The 18,276-nt window shown below is 46.6% G+C and overlaps 7 protein-coding genes across 7 annotated transcripts; 4 read left to right on the forward strand and 3 right to left on the reverse strand.

Moving 5' to 3' along the window:
* Positions 1-1,429: 1,429 nt before the first annotated feature.
* Positions 1,430-2,885, reverse strand: EDB93DRAFT_75824 (kinase-like protein). Its single transcript, XM_041457348.1, has 4 exons — positions 2,482-2,885; positions 1,783-2,432; positions 1,650-1,729; positions 1,430-1,599 (listed from the first exon to the last, which is right to left on the reverse strand). Exons 1-4 carry the CDS (start codon positions 2,844-2,846, stop codon positions 1,489-1,491), a joined length of 1,206 nt encoding a protein of 401 aa, XP_041302187.1. The 5' UTR covers positions 2,847-2,885; the 3' UTR covers positions 1,430-1,488.
* Positions 2,886-3,002: 117 nt separating this feature from the next.
* Positions 3,003-4,164, reverse strand: EDB93DRAFT_1179701 (uncharacterized protein). Its single transcript, XM_041450616.1, has 4 exons — positions 3,981-4,164; positions 3,838-3,917; positions 3,082-3,787; positions 3,003-3,030 (listed from the first exon to the last, which is right to left on the reverse strand). The coding sequence occupies exons 1-3, from the start codon at positions 4,113-4,115 to the stop codon at positions 3,286-3,288; spliced, it is 717 nt and encodes a 238-aa protein (XP_041302188.1). The 5' UTR covers positions 4,116-4,164; the 3' UTR covers positions 3,003-3,030; positions 3,082-3,285.
* A 2,147-nt stretch (positions 4,165-6,311) lies between these two features.
* EDB93DRAFT_1094754 (ribonuclease H-like domain-containing protein) lies at positions 6,312-9,774 on the forward strand (the record flags this gene model as incomplete). The annotated part of the gene is made up of 9 exons (XM_041446632.1): positions 6,312-6,749; positions 6,797-7,020; positions 7,068-7,419; positions 7,480-7,670; positions 8,023-8,454; positions 8,550-8,973; positions 9,026-9,097; positions 9,173-9,566; positions 9,683-9,774. 9 exons carry the CDS (start codon positions 6,312-6,314, stop codon positions 9,772-9,774), a joined length of 2,619 nt encoding a protein of 872 aa, XP_041302189.1.
* A 253-nt stretch (positions 9,775-10,027) lies between these two features.
* Positions 10,028-12,524, forward strand: EDB93DRAFT_75917 (vacuolar DHA amino acid exporter). The gene is made up of 10 exons (XM_041457354.1): positions 10,028-10,438; positions 10,499-10,565; positions 10,620-10,753; positions 10,805-10,911; positions 10,958-11,490; positions 11,541-11,654; positions 11,701-11,792; positions 11,848-11,981; positions 12,033-12,165; positions 12,228-12,524. The coding sequence occupies exons 1-10, from the start codon at positions 10,280-10,282 to the stop codon at positions 12,369-12,371; spliced, it is 1,617 nt and encodes a 538-aa protein (XP_041302190.1). The 5' UTR covers positions 10,028-10,279; the 3' UTR covers positions 12,372-12,524.
* A 273-nt stretch (positions 12,525-12,797) lies between these two features.
* On the forward strand, positions 12,798-13,175 carry EDB93DRAFT_1263357 (uncharacterized protein; the record flags this gene model as incomplete). The annotated part of the gene is made up of 1 exon (XM_041454205.1): positions 12,798-13,175. The coding sequence occupies one exon, from the start codon at positions 12,798-12,800 to the stop codon at positions 13,173-13,175; it is 378 nt and encodes a 125-aa protein (XP_041302191.1).
* A 1,720-nt stretch (positions 13,176-14,895) lies between these two features.
* Positions 14,896-16,397, reverse strand: EDB93DRAFT_1255796 (uncharacterized protein; the record flags this gene model as incomplete). The annotated part of the gene is made up of 4 exons (XM_041453843.1): positions 14,896-15,219; positions 15,271-15,810; positions 15,857-16,073; positions 16,129-16,397. 4 exons carry the CDS (start codon positions 16,395-16,397, stop codon positions 14,896-14,898), a joined length of 1,350 nt encoding a protein of 449 aa, XP_041302192.1.
* Positions 16,398-16,817: 420 nt separating this feature from the next.
* Positions 16,818-17,704, forward strand: EDB93DRAFT_1108333 (uncharacterized protein; the record flags this gene model as incomplete). Its single annotated transcript, XM_041447831.1, has 6 exons — positions 16,818-17,015; positions 17,075-17,150; positions 17,205-17,384; positions 17,452-17,490; positions 17,511-17,581; positions 17,636-17,704. 6 exons carry the CDS (start codon positions 16,818-16,820, stop codon positions 17,702-17,704), a joined length of 633 nt encoding a protein of 210 aa, XP_041302193.1.
* Positions 17,705-18,276: the final 572 nt, after the last annotated feature.

Here is an 18,276-nt window from a genome sequence, read left to right on the forward strand (position 1 = left end):
GTCTCAATCGGTGCGAGAATCGTCTTTACATTTTTCACGTTTCATTGTCTTGCGGTCCCATCTTCGGATCCGCTCAAGACTCGCCGACCATCTCGACTCCAGCAGACAGAGTTCACTCCTTTTGTATGCCCCATCTATTTCTCGATCACTTTTCCTGTGTCTGTGTCGATGACTCATAACCTCACTTCAAGATCCTTACTACCGCTGACCACTTTCTTCCCGTTTGGAGCCAACGCTACGGCCCATGCTTCACTGTCTCTCGCCAGTCATCCCCTATCTGTCTCCCACTTTTCAAATCCCATACCCGCAGCAAGCTGTCCCACGAACAAGTCATCATGCGTTGTCCGCCTGGCAGATGTATGGCGTCATGGACCAAATGGGTGTCCCTCAAATTTCTGGCAGAGTGTGATCGCTGGTGCCTCCTTCCTTCCAACTGCGGCTGAAGACATCCAGGCGTGGCTCCATCTCAGCTTTCGCCCAATAAAGTCAAAGAATTCATCCGAAGAAGGTGTATGTTGTTCGCGCGGTACGATGAGATCTCGATTCTCCATGTTGCGATGACTTTGCTTGTGTCTGAGCCGATGTCCCATCCACCGCCCCGTTAATCAATTTCCTTCCATCTGGAAACAACGATATGGTCCGTACATCATATTCTGTCTCGTCTGTCGTTTCCTATCTATTTTGTTACTCTCAAGTTTCATACCCGCCGTGTCGTCCCTTGAAAAGTCATTATCTGCTCTGCATCTGGAAAATGTATGGCCTCCTTGACCCACTCGGTATGCCCTTCACATTTCTAACATGGCGTTATTGTGCTTGTCTTCCAACCATGTACGAAGTGGCATGTGTTGCATTCTGTGCACCGCATGCAATCCATGTGTCTCACCAACACTCCTTTACTCCACTATCCTGACTCCTATGTTTACTGCCTAGCTCCGGTATGCTAAAAATTGTGCCGCCCTCTTGACAATAAGCTGCCTCTCCGCAGCCAACCGACTGCTCCTGGAACCATGAAAGACCCGATCACCGGTACCAGTCGCTTTTATTCTTCACAAACATTGTCACGAAACCTCCGCTTGTAGGTCTGGTGTAGCGGAACGCAATAACTCTAATGCTTCTGAAAACCTTCCTTTGAGTGATAGAATGGCACCCCCAATCAACTTCCCCACACGATGCTCGTTCGGTTACAGCTGTCGCTGATAACGACTCCAGATCATACCGGATACACTGTATCAATTTTAATTTTGATTTTGCTCCGAGTCTTTAACGTTCTTGACGACCAAATGACTCCTTCGAACGTACTTGCCCTTCGCACCGACCCAGTTGCGCGCGGTCAACTACACACCACTCTATCTACAGTTCGATGTCGCTAGTCTCCCGTAGGAAATAGTTACGAATATTCATGCAGGTATCATTTCAAGTCAAAACATGGTATCCAATGGCAAACCAGTGCCGAAAGGCCCAGACTAATACAATAAAGATCGACAATATTCACGCCTCAGTTCCGCCTCTGGATGTCCCTTTGGGACGATATTTCAATATCCACGGGTGTCGTGAGACATCAGTTAAAGGGATACGCTCTTCAGGATTATATTTGAGTAGCTACAAGGTGATCAGGGTCTGTAGATCACTGAGCCACGACGTGGACATACCTGTGTTATTAGGTCTCTTGCCTCGGGAGAGACAAGCGATGGAATTCTGAGGTCGACTTTAGCTATTCGACGGTAAGTAGCTTGAATTACAAGCGTCAGCTAAATGAAAGGGTAAGTGCAACAGACTCCTTACCGTTGACGCTGTTCCGATCTTCAAAGGGAGGATTCCCAACCAAGAACTCGTATGTTAGTACACCCAGAGCCCAGTAATCCACCTTCTCGTTATGTTCCCTTCCTTCGACCATCTCAGGTGGCAGGTAATCGAGCGTCCCGCATAGAGTCATGCGTCTATTGCCAGGTGCGTGTACACTCCATCCAAAATCACCTATCTTGAGTTCACCATTGATCCCCAACAACAAATTTTCCGGTTTGATATCTCGATGAATGACGTGTTTTCCATGCAAGTAGGACAGAGCATCCGCCATCTGATCGATATATCTCGAGCTCCGTTTCTCTGAAAAGCTGCCATGCTTTGAGAGCTGCTTGTATAACTCACCCTTGCCGGCAAACTCAAGCATGAGGAAAATGCGTTTCTCGTCATGGAAGTAACCGTACAAGCGGAGTACGTTCGGGTGCCGAAGGTTTTGTTGAATTTCTATTTCACGTCGAATCTGTTTCTCGACGCGAGACTGTATGATTTCGGATTTGTACAGGCATTTGAGGGCGAGGATGTATTGCGGCTCGCATTTAGTGCGGACCATGTATACGCGCCCAAATTTTCCTTTTCCTAGAGGGCGACCGATTTCGAATGAGGGGAGACTCCATTCTCGAGTGGGACGTGCTCTGAGGGAGATGTTGATGATAAGATGCCACTAACGTTATCTTTACTCACCCCGATACACTAGAATCAAGAGCAAGGGCTTCAGCTGCCTCTCCAAAGACCTTTTCGCCCCTCTTCTCGTTGTCTAGCTCGAGGCCACCATCATACTTGCCGATGTCGAGTGAGGGCTGAGGTTCTGAAGGAGTTACCACTCTACTAATTCGAGCTGGAGCATTTGTGTTCGTTTGGTTTCGGAGAGCAGACGGTTGAGTCGGTTTTGCTGTGGGGGGATGAGGTGCGGCATATTTTGTGAGCAGTTTGGCAACATTTGTTTGGGAGGGTTGCTTGGTATGGCCGGGACGAGAAGATTGTTGGTGCTTCTTTGAGGAGATTTCGAGGGCAGCGATTTGTTTAGTGACTGCACCTATTGATGCCATACTTAGAGTACTTGAGAGGCTGGGATGGGGCCCAACGCGTGGCCGTGCAGTTGGTTCAACTTTTCGAACCCCGCTCACGCGTCGATCACGTGATCGATATTTTAAGTACAACCCCGTATACCGATCAATACGCTTGAGTGATGCTTTGCCTACCAGTGAACACCGCCGCATGAGGCACACCCCGGTAAGTTTCTGCCCACATATCGCAACTGGTTTGTTCTGAAAATGATCTTAGTAATCGTTAGGGAGCAATAAACTCAGTATATGAAAGCACAGTCACATCGGAGATTATCTAATTGTATACAAATCTCGGATCTTTGATCCTCGAACATCTAATCTTCTATCGAAAACACTACTAAGACGTCCTTTTCGTTTTGAATATGACCGTCAACTAAAATTCATCAGAAAAGTAGCTGCTAGATCTGTGAAAACCATCATTTCAGCGCACAACTCCTCTCCTGGTCTGCTGATGACACTCCCGTACATGCCGGGGATGATTGTCTTTCATCAGTATCTTCCCGCACTTCGGCCACAAACACTCCACCTTGACGCGGTTCTCCTCTACAAAAATACGACGAAGAGAATCCATGTCGTAAATCCCGAAACCGCTTTCGGTGTCAGACACAGCCAATCTTTCCATGGAAAAATCTGCGCTGGTTCCTAGACCCATGCCCACAACGTCAAAAGACATAGGAGAAACTTCGACAGCAGCGACAGGTGGCATAGGAGGAGATACTAAGTGTCCAAAGTGTGCATTGTAATGCGAGGAAGGATGAACTGACTGCAGATCACCATGCCTGATAATGGAGATTGCCTGATTAACGGTCAGCTGTTGACCGTGCACCGCCTGAAGACGGACAAGGAAGGCTTCAACAAAGGATGCCATCCGTGTGTTGACCAATGGAGGAGCAATGTGATCCGTGACGAAGCTGTCCCATAATCTGTGAGATGATCAAGTACCGACTCAAATCTCAGATTGGATGGGACTTACTGATGCTCCGTGAAGTTACTGGATGAGGACAAGCCTACGGGGAAAACAGGCAAAACACCTGGTGTAACGTTGTCGATGCTGTTGATCGTACGATGAGGGTGTCAGAAAATATCACTTGCATCAACGCTGACCACTACTCACAGCACCTGACTCGGAAAATCCTGGTATGGGTCGCTGATAGAACTGTGACCGAAGAAATCATCTGACACGTTTATATTAATCTGGCAGCTCTGAAGGTTTGCTGTTAGCTCTTCCAGCATGTGAGATTGTGAATTCATGGCGGGTAATGGGTGACTATCATGTTCACTGTTCAGATTAATTTATACAGTACGTTCCATACTGTGGCAATAAATGCAACGATCAATGAGTCTGGTTCACAGCAAACATACCTTACTCAGCATAGACTCAGCAATTATACAATATGACGTTGTTTGCTGAGTATATATAGCAGTGTTGGCAATGCTGCGCAACCTGATAAACGCTCTAGTGGTCAGTGCTTAATTTGACGCTACTAGATTCAAGGATCTTGGACCTGTACACCGACATATTCACTCGCCTACATGGTTTCACTTTGCCCACCTCGGCGCATATCAAACAAGTACCTGGGCTCTCTTTCTGTCTTCAAGGACCACCCATCATTACATGTTTGCACCACAAATCCTGTACTAGCGCGCTACTCGCGGCCGAGCACGTGTTAATCTGATATTATGATGCAGCCTAGTAATTACCACGCACATGGTTTTTAAAAAGTTGACCTCACCCATCAAACAGCATGTCTAAAACGGCCAGCGGGAACGGCGGACTGATGGGCCTCGCATCGGGGCATTCGCATGTTTGGAGATGCGATTGGGACACCGGGGGTCCCATAGACTAGATTGTATTGTCCTACAAAAGAAAGGCATTCCTGATGCTATGTGCTCCAACTTGAAAACAATTGCAAATCCGCAAGGGGCCGATGAAGTCGGTAAAGACAAGATGTGAAGGGAATTGAAAGCCGTCTTACGGTTTTAGTTATATGACCACTTGGTCTGAGTTTATCGGAGGCATGTCTTAGTAGCAGACCGGTTTCCAGAGTGATGCTTCCAGTGTAGCACCGACAGTCAGCTTTTCGAACATGGACCTAAGTCACGAATTTTTTGATCCATGACTTGCAGGACTCTTATACAAAGCAAATTCGGATAGATGGTGTTTGTTCTGCATACACGCTAACACTCGGCATGTTAGAATATATGATTCAAGTTATTCGTATTTGAGACTGACTATCAAGAGGACATGCCATTCACTGTTCGGAATAATACGCTCTGGCCAGCCGCCACAAACGCAATGATCAAAGACCGATTCACAGCAACCAAAGTATCACTCAGTGATTATACAACACGAGGACATTTATATGTGGCAATGTCGATGCTGCACGGCCTGATACACGTTTTCTGTGGTCAGCACGTAATTTGACGCTAGGCACTATACTCAGGTATTTCCGAGTCAGCATCATCGGAAATTCCCTGCAATCCCCGACACAATAAGGCCAGCATAACGACTGAAATGAATATACATGCATGGAATAAACAGAAAGGTGGATTCTGGTCAGCGTGACCCTGAGCACACCATTCAATACTATGTGCTCACTCATGACGGAAATCGAAGGAGATCGAAAGTCGATTTCGGGGTTTATGTTGGTGAGCGGCTTGCATGGCCACTTGGGCTGTCAAACGCATGTCTTCGTATACGAAATGGCCGGTTGCTAGAGGGATGCATCCAGTGCAGCACCATCGGAGCCAGCTTCAAGTGGGATGCAACGTACAGATAACTAGTAAGGCTAAGTTACGAATTGAATCAAAGATCTGATTCATATTTGCAAGTCTGGAGTTTGCAGAAATAGATTGATTCTATCCTATGCGCCAAGAGACGGCTGTTAGAATATGCGATCCAGAATGGAGTCACTGAGACTTAGCGGTGTTATCTTTAGACAGAACAGGTAGTTCTTGACTTCGTGCCAGTATCACATCTCCACATCGCGTTGAGCCGCTCGTGGTATTGCCAGACGAGAATCTACCATTCCCTGTTACTTGGTTAAAATTTTTCGGTTCCCTACCACTTCAAGGCACGAGCAATCATCGTACAAACTGCGTGTACAGCCATGAGTTAGTCACATCAGGGGACTGGTTCGGAGCCGCTGATATCATCATATATCCTATATAATAAAATCGGGTCAACTTCCACAAAAGAGGTGCTTTTTCCGGGGGTCGCCAAAGATTCCTATTTGGGAGTAGAACGTCACGTGTATGGCAAACGGTCGGGCGAGCGGAATTTGAAAAACGGTCTTCGCTATTTCGATCTCTCACGTGACAAAGTTTTTGCTGAGTCGCAAAGTGTTGAGCTCCTCCGGGTCCTCGAGGCCTGTCATTGTGTGCACAGATTCTTTTCCGACACACAGCAGGTACGTGAAACTGACAAAGATTTCAGTGCTGTAACACATGGCAAGCACGAACACTGTGGCTGGGTCATCTGCCTCTATGATCTTGCCCGGCACATTCTCTGATTACGCGACCTCTGTGCAATCGGCTGCACTGGCTACAGCTCGTCTCGCTGCTACTACACTACCAACAGACGTAGAATTCCACCGTTCAATACATGAGTCATTTGCTGCAGAGCTTGACTCGCTATCCACACGAGTCCTCCGGCTTACCAATAGGCTTGTCCGACTTGCAGGCTCTATGGATGGCAGTACTGTGAGCTGTGGCACACTGGATGGCGAGGAGGACGTCTTGGATGGTTTCAGATCCTTGATTGTTGACACAGCGGACAGACTCTTTGAGAGGACAGATATGTGTTTAGATGATTATTTGGGGCGTAAGAAAGAGCCCGCTATCAAGGTTGCCGCTCTACTGAACCAGAACAACAATTCATCAAAGGTACATCCATACTGTTTTGTAACTGCTAAGTACTTATCGTTCCATAGAAGCCACAAGCCACGAGAGGACGCCTTGACCCTGCGTTACAGCATGCTTCTCATCTACCAAAACCTCAACTGCTATTCAATACCAAAGTGGACAATTGGAATGAGTCACCGTACATCCCATCCCGTACTCTTGAGCACAAGTGGTGTGCTCGTGTACCGCTTGGGTATATATTCCACGACCAAGACGAAAATGGTAGCATAGACGAGGAAGAAAAGCAGAAGCTGTTCGTCCTTTCTGAATTTGCGATGAGTGCTGTCTAAGTTTTTGCAGATCAGCGCACCCCTATTATTATGAGCTCACCCATCCAACGTTCCCTACTCATCTCTTCTCTCCAACCCCTACCGCTATTCGTCCTGCTCCTCTCACAGGTACCGACGTCTCGAAGTACATATATGTCTCGACACCGTCTGCTCTCTTGTCGATGGCTACAACGCTCAAAACAGCGAAAGAAATTGCTGTCGACCTTGAGCACCACTCATACCGCACATACAGAGGGTTTCTTTGCTTGATGCAGATTAGCACACGCGAGGAAGATTTCATAATCGACTTGCTGGTACCAAGTGTGCGAGATTCGATAAGCAACGCACTCGGTGAAATTTTTGCTGATCCCGAGATAGTCAAGGTACGCTTGCATAATTTGCAGGGGGTAGTTTTGTGCTTCATTAATTCTTATGACTTCCAGGTATTTCACGGTGCAGAGAGTGATATCGTGTGGCTCCAGCAAGACTTCAATATTTTTGTCGTTGGACTGTTCGACACATATCACGCCTCAAGGGCGCTAGAATTTCAGCAGCATGGCCTTGTGAATTTGCTAGAGGCATTTTGCGACTTCATACCCGATAAGCGGTATCAGCTAGCCGATTGGCGCATTCGGTATGTCCAATTATCTTTGCCTTTTCTTCTTTCCTTCCCCCTCCAATCGCGGGACGGATCGTACCTGGGGTAACGCCCTTAGGTTTGATGCCTATGTTCTTATTGGGATCGATCAAAACTATCTCAGTCAGTCTATCCCCGTCATATCATCACTATTGCGCTTCACTCGTGTCGTCTTGATGGTTTTATAAGGACCGATGGAACGTTAGTTCTGTGGAACTAATTCGCGTCCGTGTTATATGAGCTCCATATGATGTGATTTCTGTGCCATTATTGTTCTGCATACGTTGTCAACTTTGCTTCACCTCCAACTCCCTCTGAAGATATAACAACTGACTTTAAATCTATGAAGTCCATTGCCAGAGGAGATGCTCACATATGCACGCTCTGATACTCACTTCCTGCTATATATCTATGATCAACTTCGACTCTCCCTTATCGAGCATGCACAGACGATCACTGCTCCAGAAGCATCTTTTTCGACCGCAATATCTACTATAATCAAGGGCACTATATCCGACAATCCGGCGCACGTGCTACTGAATGATGTATTGGCACGTTCGATTCGTACTGCTCTAAGGTTATATGACCGCGAAACATACGACGCCGAGTTTGGCGTAGGTACAGGTGGCTGGGATACGCTTGCGCGAAAATGGAACAAGAATGCATTGGCCAACAGTGCCAGCGAGACTAATGGTGTACGAGGTGGTGTAACTGGGCAGGTATACAGGGCAGTGCATCGGTGGAGGGAGGATATAGCCAGGGAAGAGGATGAGAGTACGCGGTAAGAATTGCCTTCATATCCGGGGACCATGGCGAAGTGGTTCCACAGAATTGGCGGGCCTCCTCTGCTCATATATTGACTAACCTGGTGCCCAGATATGTTCTCCCAAATCATCAACTTTTCATTGTGGCCGAGCGGTCACCTTCCAATGCTGCTCAACTCCTTGCGCTCTTCTCACGCGCCAGCATTCCGCCCGTCCTGCGACGAAGAGCAGGTGAACTTGCTGAAGTCATTAAGTCTACTGTGGAGCGAGTGACGTTTTCAAGAGTTGCTGTTGAGACCGTCGCGGTGACCATAGATGTCGAAGAAGTCGACTCAACTGCCTCGATCGAAGTCGTAGCTGAAGAAACTGCAAAATCCAAACTGTGGGGGTCAGCAAAAGTTTCTTCCCCAGTCGTTCAGCGTGCATCCTCCTCTCTCTTCGGCCTGCGGACCGCAGTAGCTGATGAAGGAAGTTCATACTCGGCTTCGCGAAGTTCATTATTTGGCACCTCATTACCTTCTCGCATGACGCCTCAAGTAAGTTAGTCCACTCGCCTGCATACTTTTATGATGCGATCATTCTTTCCAGAGCTCAGTACCAAGTATATCAACCAGTAGAAAGAAATTTAATGACCTCGTGACACGGATACACCGGACCCTCGTTATTGCGCCTAACCAACCACAGGCACGCCAATCACTGCATTTGCACATATCTTATCTTCATCTCAATACTTAGATTATTCAAATCGGTTCTCAGACAGTCTCCCAATCTAGCGTCTCCTCGGGCTCTGCCTCGACCCAGTCAACGATGCCTGTCTCCACTATGGCTTCAGCAGAAGCACCTGATGGTATCCTTGGACAAGCAGAAATCCCGTTCATTCCTACCGATCAGCGACAGCCTCGTCTCGCCCCTGTTTCAGATGATACCATTGTAGTCGTGGGTCAGGCCAGGCAGAAGAAGCGCAAGCGGATCAAGACAACAGTTTTGGGCAAATCCCAATCCGGAGATCAGGACGACACGGGTGAGGATGAGGTATTTGATTACACAACAGTGCCGAACCTGCTAGATGATCTCCCGCCGGCTCCTGAGGAGCTCGACATGAGGAAGAAAAAGAAGCAAAAAGCCAAGGGTACGTGATCGGCTGTTTTCTCGATCTCTTTTGTTGTAATCATGCAGTATCCCGCAATCTTCTTTCACTCACATGTCACTTTATCATCATGGGCACGCTTACCTAACTGGTGACAGGTACCGGAGCCATAGAGTATGGCGATTTTCGCGCACCACCGCGAGATATGCGCGAGGTTAAGAGTGGTAACAAAACTCGTACATTTAGATGACTATAACGTTGTATCTGTGCTTCACATCTTGGCAGGTGTTGTTTATATGCTATGTCGCTCCTATATGCGATCTGGACAACGTCACTTCTGCTCTCGTGTTAGTGGGCACCATGTTGAGGTCTTTCAAACAGAGGTTCCTGTTGTGCCATTGGACTCGACTTGCCGCTTGAAAAATGTACCAATATCACGAGGCAAACGCAACATGTGACCGTCGACGCTTGAGCACAGCGGACGGACCCAATCGGCAGTATCTTTGAAAATCTTGGAACATCCCTGCCCGGAATTCTCTCTCAACAATTTCCGGCTGTGGATGGCCAAGCTCGATGACCGTCACGCAAAGGTGCGCACACGGTGCATCTTTCGGTAGCCGTCTTGTCATACCAGCTACCATTGGGATGTACTCGGGAGAGCGTAATATGATCTTGTGAGTGACTCCTTTGACTCTATAAGAAGTGATACGTTTTGCGTCAGAGGCTACCAACTTCCACTGCTTCATGTGCAACTCATGGCCACTGTGACTGCTACAAAAGTGATTCCTGTGTCTGAACCCAAATCACTACCACATAACTCTCATGTCAAACCGTCCCCTGGCACTCAAGATACAATCGATATAGAACATGTTCCAGTCGACGACGATCCACGTCAATGGAGTTATGCCAGAAAAGTGCGTTCAAGACATCATTCACGTTCTCAACTGGCCCAGTTAACGTTGTATCACCTGCAGACCGTAACCCTATGCATCGTGTCCCTGGCCACAATGGTGTCTGCGTTGGCGGGTAACATTCAAAATCGTTCGTCGCATGCCTTTGCCTATTGAATGTTTTCGGGTTGACGTCATCTCATAGCCTCGAACATTCTGATAAAAAATGATCTACATGCGACAAATAATCAGATTAGCTGGACATTAGCGGCGTTCATACTCATACAAGGCAATTTCCCACTAATATGGAGCGCCGTGGCCGAGATTACAGGCCGTAAGGTTGGTCGCCTTTGTTGATCTATTTAAGAATGCATATCTCGATCATTATAGGTCGTCTATCTGCTGTCCTCGGCTTTATTTGTAGTAGGGAGTGCTATCCTAGCACTTTCAAAGACCATCGAAGTGATGATCGCCATGCGAGCGCTTCAAGCAGCAGGGTGAGCTCTTATCTAAGAAGTTTGAGCGCGGATTGATGTCCTGCAGGTCAAGCGCTTTCTTGTCTATTTCAGCTGCGACCCTGGCCGATATTTACGATACTCACGAACGCGGGACCATGATGGGCGTCTTCTATGCTGCACCACTTTTAGGGCCCGCGCTCGGCCCTGTGATCGGAGGGTTATTATCACAGGGCTTCAACTGGCGTGCAAGTTTCTACTTTCTGCTGATCTGTGGAGTAATCATCTTCCTCTTCTTCCTCATCCTGTTCAAGGACACATATCGATGTGAACGAAGTCTCACGTATTGTTCTGCCCTACAACGACGTTCTGCCTCCCAGGAACCTGTTCGGCGTCTCAGCCAGTCTACCATCGCAGCATCTGAGTTCGGCGAGAACAAAACGCACGACAACGATCTTGAGAAGCAGTCCCAACACCCAGTTGTTCCAGAGAAGATTCCATCCGCGACGCCTATACCAGGGCCGGACAAGATTAGGCTATCAATCAAGGACATTAATCCTTTTCCACCATACTTTCAAATTTTGTCACGAAAGAACAACGTTCTAATTCTTACTGTTAATGGTCAATGAAGGCTGGCTTCTCGTTTGTTATGTCACTAACGTCTTCACTAGGACTTATCTTCGGTTTCAACTATTGCCTATCATACTCATGCGAACGCACTCTCGCCAATGTGTATGGTTATAACGCGCTAAGCGTTGGCTTGGTCTTGCTTTGCCTTGGCATCGGTGAGATAATCATCTGGATTGCGGTAGAGACTAATTTCTTGTCTAGGGAGTGTCGCTGGGAGTATAATTGGTGGGCGTTGGTCTGACCGGGTGGTTGGGAGAATGAAGAAAGCGAATGGAGGACAGTGGTATGCAGAAGTAAACTTTTCCGAAACTCTTGCACGGGAACTTTCTTGATTGACTTCTTACGAAGATGCGATTAGAGAGCGCAAAACTGGCAATGCCATGGATACCTCCATTTATCATCGGTTATGGTTGGGCGTGCGACAAGCATCTCAACGTGGCTGTCATTTGTTCGATGCTTGTCCTTGTTGGATTCACATCAATGTGTGTGAAGGATTTATTTATGGTCATGGTTATCCTAATATTTTCTTCCAGATGGATGTACGCAAGCACATTATCGTACCTCGTCGATGCCAACCCTGGTCGCTCGGCCGCAGCGGTGGCCACAAATAGCTCATTCCGAGGATCCCTGGCTTTTGTTTCAGTCATGGTTGCTGTGCCGCTTCAAGTAGGTTCCCGTGCTATCTGCTGTAATTCACAAATACTGACGCTAGCTCGCTCTCGCCGTAGAACGCTTGGGGAGACGGCATATTGTTCACGGCATGGGCTTGCCTCTTGGGTGCTGCAGAATTCCTGATTATAATAGTGGTGCACAAGGGAGAATCGTGGCGCAAGGAGAATGACGAAAATGAGCGTAAAATGTTAAGCAAATGAATATTCATGTTTTTATATTGTTAAATAGATACGAGCATGCAGGGCAAGCCCATCTAGTTAGTTGCAGAGTAATATATATGTACTTCCATCTGAAATGAAATATTTAGGCTACTTAGATCATACTGTCCAAATAAAATGGAAATTTCTTTCGTGTTGCAGCTGTGAAACCGAAATGCTGATGTAATCGTTGACATAAGAAATTTCCATAAGGGGAATAAATAATTTTGATTCGACCCCACACAGTTATGTAAGTCAGCCCCTCACAATGGTTTCAAAATATATATTCTCATTTCTTTTCCATCACTGGGTGACTTCCCGTAGGCAAAATAATGCGGACCATCATATACCGGACTTTGAAAAATAGTTACCAAATCATCCAATAAGATAATCTGTACGAAAAACCAAACTGTAGGCCAGTGGAATATCATGGATGATATCATTTACCAGTATCACATGCTGCAAAATGAGATAGAGATGGAAGCAATTGATGAAGAAGAATCTGCACTCATTGTCGCAGCTGTTGTACTGGTGGGAGCCGAGCAGACTCGGCAAGAACGAATCAACAGACGTCAACCACAACGACTTTATCTCTGCCGCACGCAGCTACTTCCTAATCCACGGTTGAGTACCCCATGGCAAACTTTATTTGCAAGCCAGAATGACCAAGCCTTCATTACAACCATGGGCTTTGACATGGACACATTCACCTTCATGCTCACATCTGGCTTCGCGGAACACTGGTATCATACACCCATTCCTCGTGACGACATCAGTCAGTATGCTAATCCTCGCATTGAACGTTGATCTCTTGATGCTGGAGGTGTGCTTGGCCTCGTATTGCACTATCTGAACTCAACAATGCATCAAATTAGTCTGCAACAAATTTTCACACTCATCCCAACGATGGTTTCACGGTATCTTTCGTTTGGCATCCGCATACTCCTCCTCACTCTGTGCAACATGGCTGATGCCAAGATTTGTTGGTTGCATGGAGACGAGTTTGAAGAATGCAGTGCTCTAGTTGTGGCACGTCATACATGACTTCAAGGAGCTTTCGGTAGCATAGATGGCTTGAAACTTCCTGTGCAAACATCGGACGACGCTGACATTGAAAATGCCATGTTCAATGGCTGGTTGTCAGAACACTTTATCAGTTCGGTTCTCACATTTTCGTCACAAGGTAAACCTCATTCATTTTTCAACAAATTTGTCCTAATCACATGTATCTCAGGCATAATCATAGCAGCGAGGACAAATGCACCCAGGAGCTGGCACGACTCTCGTGTTGCAAAGGAAATTTATGCAGCCCTTCGAGATGACACTCCCGCAGGCTACTATATTGTAGCTGACACTGCCTTTCCTCATGGAAGCAATGATATCGATGGCTGCATTTGTGCCCCTCTCAAACAGGGCCAAACCTTACGAGGCTCCGCAGCGGACATAGAGGAATGCATGGCGTCCAACTGTGAATTGCTTTCATATAGACAGACAGCCAAATGGGGTATGTGAGGCCTCCAAGGTACATTTGGCCGTCTCCATGTTCCACTCGACATATCAGACACAGAGGCCCATGCTGATCTTATCAAAACATGTGTACATCTGCACAATTTGCATGCAAAGAAGGTGGGCATCAACCAAATATGTACTGTGTATATGAATCATTGGCAGGCCACTGACGAAGATCTTGAGGTTTGGGGTGATTTTGAAAATATGCTATTCTCCGAGCAAAGGCAGAAGGACAGGGTCACTAGATTTCATGTAACATTAGAGTACCAGTGAATACTAACTACTGGCTTCGGAGAATCAAACAAATAGAATGACTTGTGGGGCATGAACAACTATGAGATGTGTAAAGGACTCATAAAACTGTAACGAAGGAAAAACAACAACTTCGAGACTTGCATAGTCAAGTCAATTAAAGGATGATAGTAGAATGAAATGAAACTTGTCATCTGAATAGTGTGATCCCCAAGTGATGACTCTGTGGGCGTAGGTGAGTAACTGAGACCAATGTATGACGAGACAGCATCATCTAAAGTAATGTCCTTCATATCCCCACGGAGTCTGGAGTGCCATCCTTACTGCGCGGCTCATCACCCATGATGGTGTCCTTGGCTTTCCACATAGCCAGACGGTGAGATAAGCATCGTCTGGCTGCCCTCGCATTACATGCTGGCCCCCCAATATGCTGTCTTTTATCAGCAGACAAGTCTTCATATGGTGCAAATTCCTTGTCTGTCAACCACCTGATTGACTGGCCTCCGTCTGGGTAATACTCGTGCATCATTGACTTCCTTTTGGGAGGTGGAGAACACATCTTCCTATGGTGCCGACCACCCGATCCCGATGTCTGAGACTGCAGCATCTCGACACGCAGATCTGCCATGTCACAGGCACGTTGAGAGTCGTATAGCTTGCTTCACAAATCAAACACTTGTGCATGAAGTGTGTCAATTCTGGCCTGTGCATCTTGTAGCTGCTGGGCCTGTGCCAGTAGCTGAGTATTAGCGAGACTCTGATCTGCTCATTCTTCGTCATGAGCTTGCTGTGTGGCAGGATCAAATGCCCCTGACAGACATGTTAGCAACTCTGCAGCAGTGGCACCACATGCATTGCATCGTGGCACTGGAGCCTCAGTGCGAATAGCCTTTGTAACAGCCACATGTTGTGGCTTGTCTGGGCCAGAAGAGTTAGAGTGAGTGTCGTCGTCATCACGTTCGTCGTCAAACTCTGCGTCATTGAGATCACGCGTGCCTGCATGTTCATTGATGAGTGCGTCAATTTGGTGTGCACAGGTGACTTCAGGTGGGCAAACACCATCTCCAGTGGGCTTGGTAGTCTTGATGAGCTAAGGAGGGTACAGTGAGAAGAGATTGAACAAGGGAGGTTGGGATCTTACTTGTTTAAACTTCATTTCAAGGGAACTGAGTTTTCGATCAGGACATCCCTGTTCTGTCGCCCACTCTGAGAACTTGACATGAATTTTCTGCCAGCCTCGCTGGCCTAGTGGCTTTTCCCTTTCGACCAAGTTGAGAAGTGCGTTGATGTCAGCAGTAGTATAATTGTTAGAGCCTGATGGGCGCCCGTGCTTGACCCTGATATTGCCATCATCATCAGCTGTGATTTCACGGGCACACTTGGTGGGTTGTGAGTTTCCCTTGCCCTTTCCTTTGGTGGTGTGGGCCTTTTGACAGGCACCAGCTGTTTTTGAGGCAGCAGTATAGCCATTTGTCTTGGCAATGACCACTGGGTCAGTCAAGTCCAGATCGGCACTGTGAGGCAGCGGCTGGAGGGCAGGGTCAATGGTATCGTGGTCAGATTCACGCCAAGTGAGTTGTGAACCACTCGCAATGGGTGAAGGTGAAGGGTGGTGCCAACGCTGGGCAGAGAATTGGGCTGGGGTGTCGAGTGGATAGGTGGATGGCGGAGTGGGCTGGGTCTGTTGCACATTCAGTCAAACATATGGTATGATAAGTGAAACATACCTGATAACCCTGGGGGCAAGTTCCATTGGTCCTCGGAGTGAGTGACACAGTACCGTTCAGCCCAGTGTGCGCAAAAGGATCAGGTTGCGAGATGTGCAATGGACGTGCAACTGTCTGTGCGATCCCGGGGTGTGGCTGCCATGCTCCAGTGTGGTCACAACTGTATGCATTCCCAGCACCATCGTAGTGCAACTTGTCGATAGTCATGAGTGTGGAACTTCAATGAAGTGTAGTATCAGAGAAAGAAAGGACCCAGATCAACGAATGCTTACCTTGTACTCCTCGACAGTGTCTCTTTATATGCCAGGAGTCCGTCATCCATTGGAGGTCGTCGTTCTGGGCTTGTATGCCAATATATTGCAATGCAAAGGGCCCTGAAATGGTTGTCGTTCAACAAGGTGAACCAAACACAGAAGGCAGGGTTGGAGAATGAAAATTTCTTGAGGGGACATTTGCATTGGATGCCAGTTGTCTGTCGTACGTTGATATTGAGACAGGGTGGCAGGGCTGTCCCTGTGGTGAGAGCTAGTGTCAGGCTCATAGTAGTTGGGGTGCCCACAAATTATCCAAGCCAGTGCCTATAGAAACAAGGTAAGTATGTGAAAGCCTATGAGGGATCTGTGATGTGTGAGAGCTGCAGTATCGAATGGTGCAGGACGGCGCAGCCTGTGCAGGTACTATACAGTAAGATGCGGTAAGATTATGTCAGCAGATATCGCTGGTGTGAGTAGTCCAAAAAAGGCAAAATGTAGCTTTATTCTTGTTAGAATAATCTGTAGGGGGGGGTATACCCCCCCTCCAGATTTAAAGTTTATTGGGGGGGGTAGACCCTTGTTGAATTTCAAATGGTAATGAAATGACACCTGGCATCGCAGCACACCTTCCTAAAGCATGAAATTATATTCTATACCGCATTATTTTTGCCTATGGGAAGTCACCCACTGTCTATCTTAAATCCATAATGGCACCAAGTACCATAACAGCTTTTCTCAAACCAATATTTTTACTCACTTCTATTATTCTTCCATACTTGATTTTGCTGTTGCCATCAGTTCTCAAGTTACAATTCCATGCCAATCTCATGTTTAGCTTCACAGTACTAGGGGTAACCACCCTGATTGCAAATCTGTACTATTTATTCTCTTTGGTTCCATCCCTTGTAAGTCCTTATCTCAGATTCTCAGATATATTTGTGAGCATGATAGACTCAACACACAGGGACTTGATCATGAATTGGGTTGTATCGCCCAACTTTTCAATTGGGTAGTGAACCTCACTTACCTAATGTCTACAAGTGAGTTTCATAATCATTGATACTCTGATGTCGTCTGACCCTAAATATTTTTAGCCATGCCTGGCATCCAGATATTCTCTTTTCCAATAATGACAGCACTGCTCATCATTCTCTTCCCAGCAATGGAACTTCTATTCTGGGCCTTTGTAGGTAGTGGAAGAGAGAGAGTTCATCTTAATGCCTATGGGGAGATCCATGACTGGATCATACTCAGGTGGGGTAACTTATTGATGGGTAAGTATACTAATATTCTTCAGAACGGATCTTACTAACAAATATTTATGTAAAATACTGATACCAGATTGCTTTGACTGTTGCTTTGACTGTATGAAGTGGGTTGGTGAGTGGGTAATTACACAGCCATCAGAGACTACTTTCCATGCAATCCACCCAACCAGCAACTAGAAGATATTGGTATACCTCCATATTCAGTAAGCATCATCGTCTATTTTTGGTATTACCCTACTAACTAAATTATAATCCAGTCCAATGTTTTTACTCGCCATTCAGTATCTAGTAACTCCTCAGATGTGACCATGACAGATGCACAGTGAAGGTGTGAAAGTCCATTACTATATATAGATACATTCTTGGCACTGTATTCCTACTTAGTGTGTTCTTTTACTTACAATGTCATTCTGCCTGAGTTTCATACTTAGCTTCAACTTTCAAATGTTCTGGACAATACAATGTTTTAGAATATCATAGATCAAAAGTTTATATATATGTGTGACAAACATATTTTTATTTGTATGTACACATGAGCATTAAATAGAACCAGAAGACGAACTGTCCTGTCCCATGAACCTGAAACAATGTGATGTTCATCCAGCAAGCATGCAACAGACTCAACAGAGTCAGTGTGGCAAAGAGGGGCACACAATGCCTTGCCAGTAATCATATCCCACACCTGTATCATTCATCAAATAGACCACACACAATGCATTTTCTGTCTAGCAACAGTGCAACAGAGTTAACACAGTGATTCACATGGAGTATCTTCTCCATCTGAGGCCAATTTTTGACATGGCCAGTGACGATGTGGGGGGTGCAAGGAAACTTTGATGTGAACTTCTAAAACATTCTCGACTGCATTGGAGCGAATAGCAGAGCAGATAAATATAAA

Source organism: Suillus bovinus (genome assembly GCF_016758785.1).
Source record: "Suillus bovinus strain UH-Sbo-P2 chromosome Unknown EDB93scaffold_102, whole genome shotgun sequence".
NCBI lineage: Eukaryota > Fungi > Basidiomycota > Agaricomycetes > Boletales > Suillaceae > Suillus > Suillus bovinus.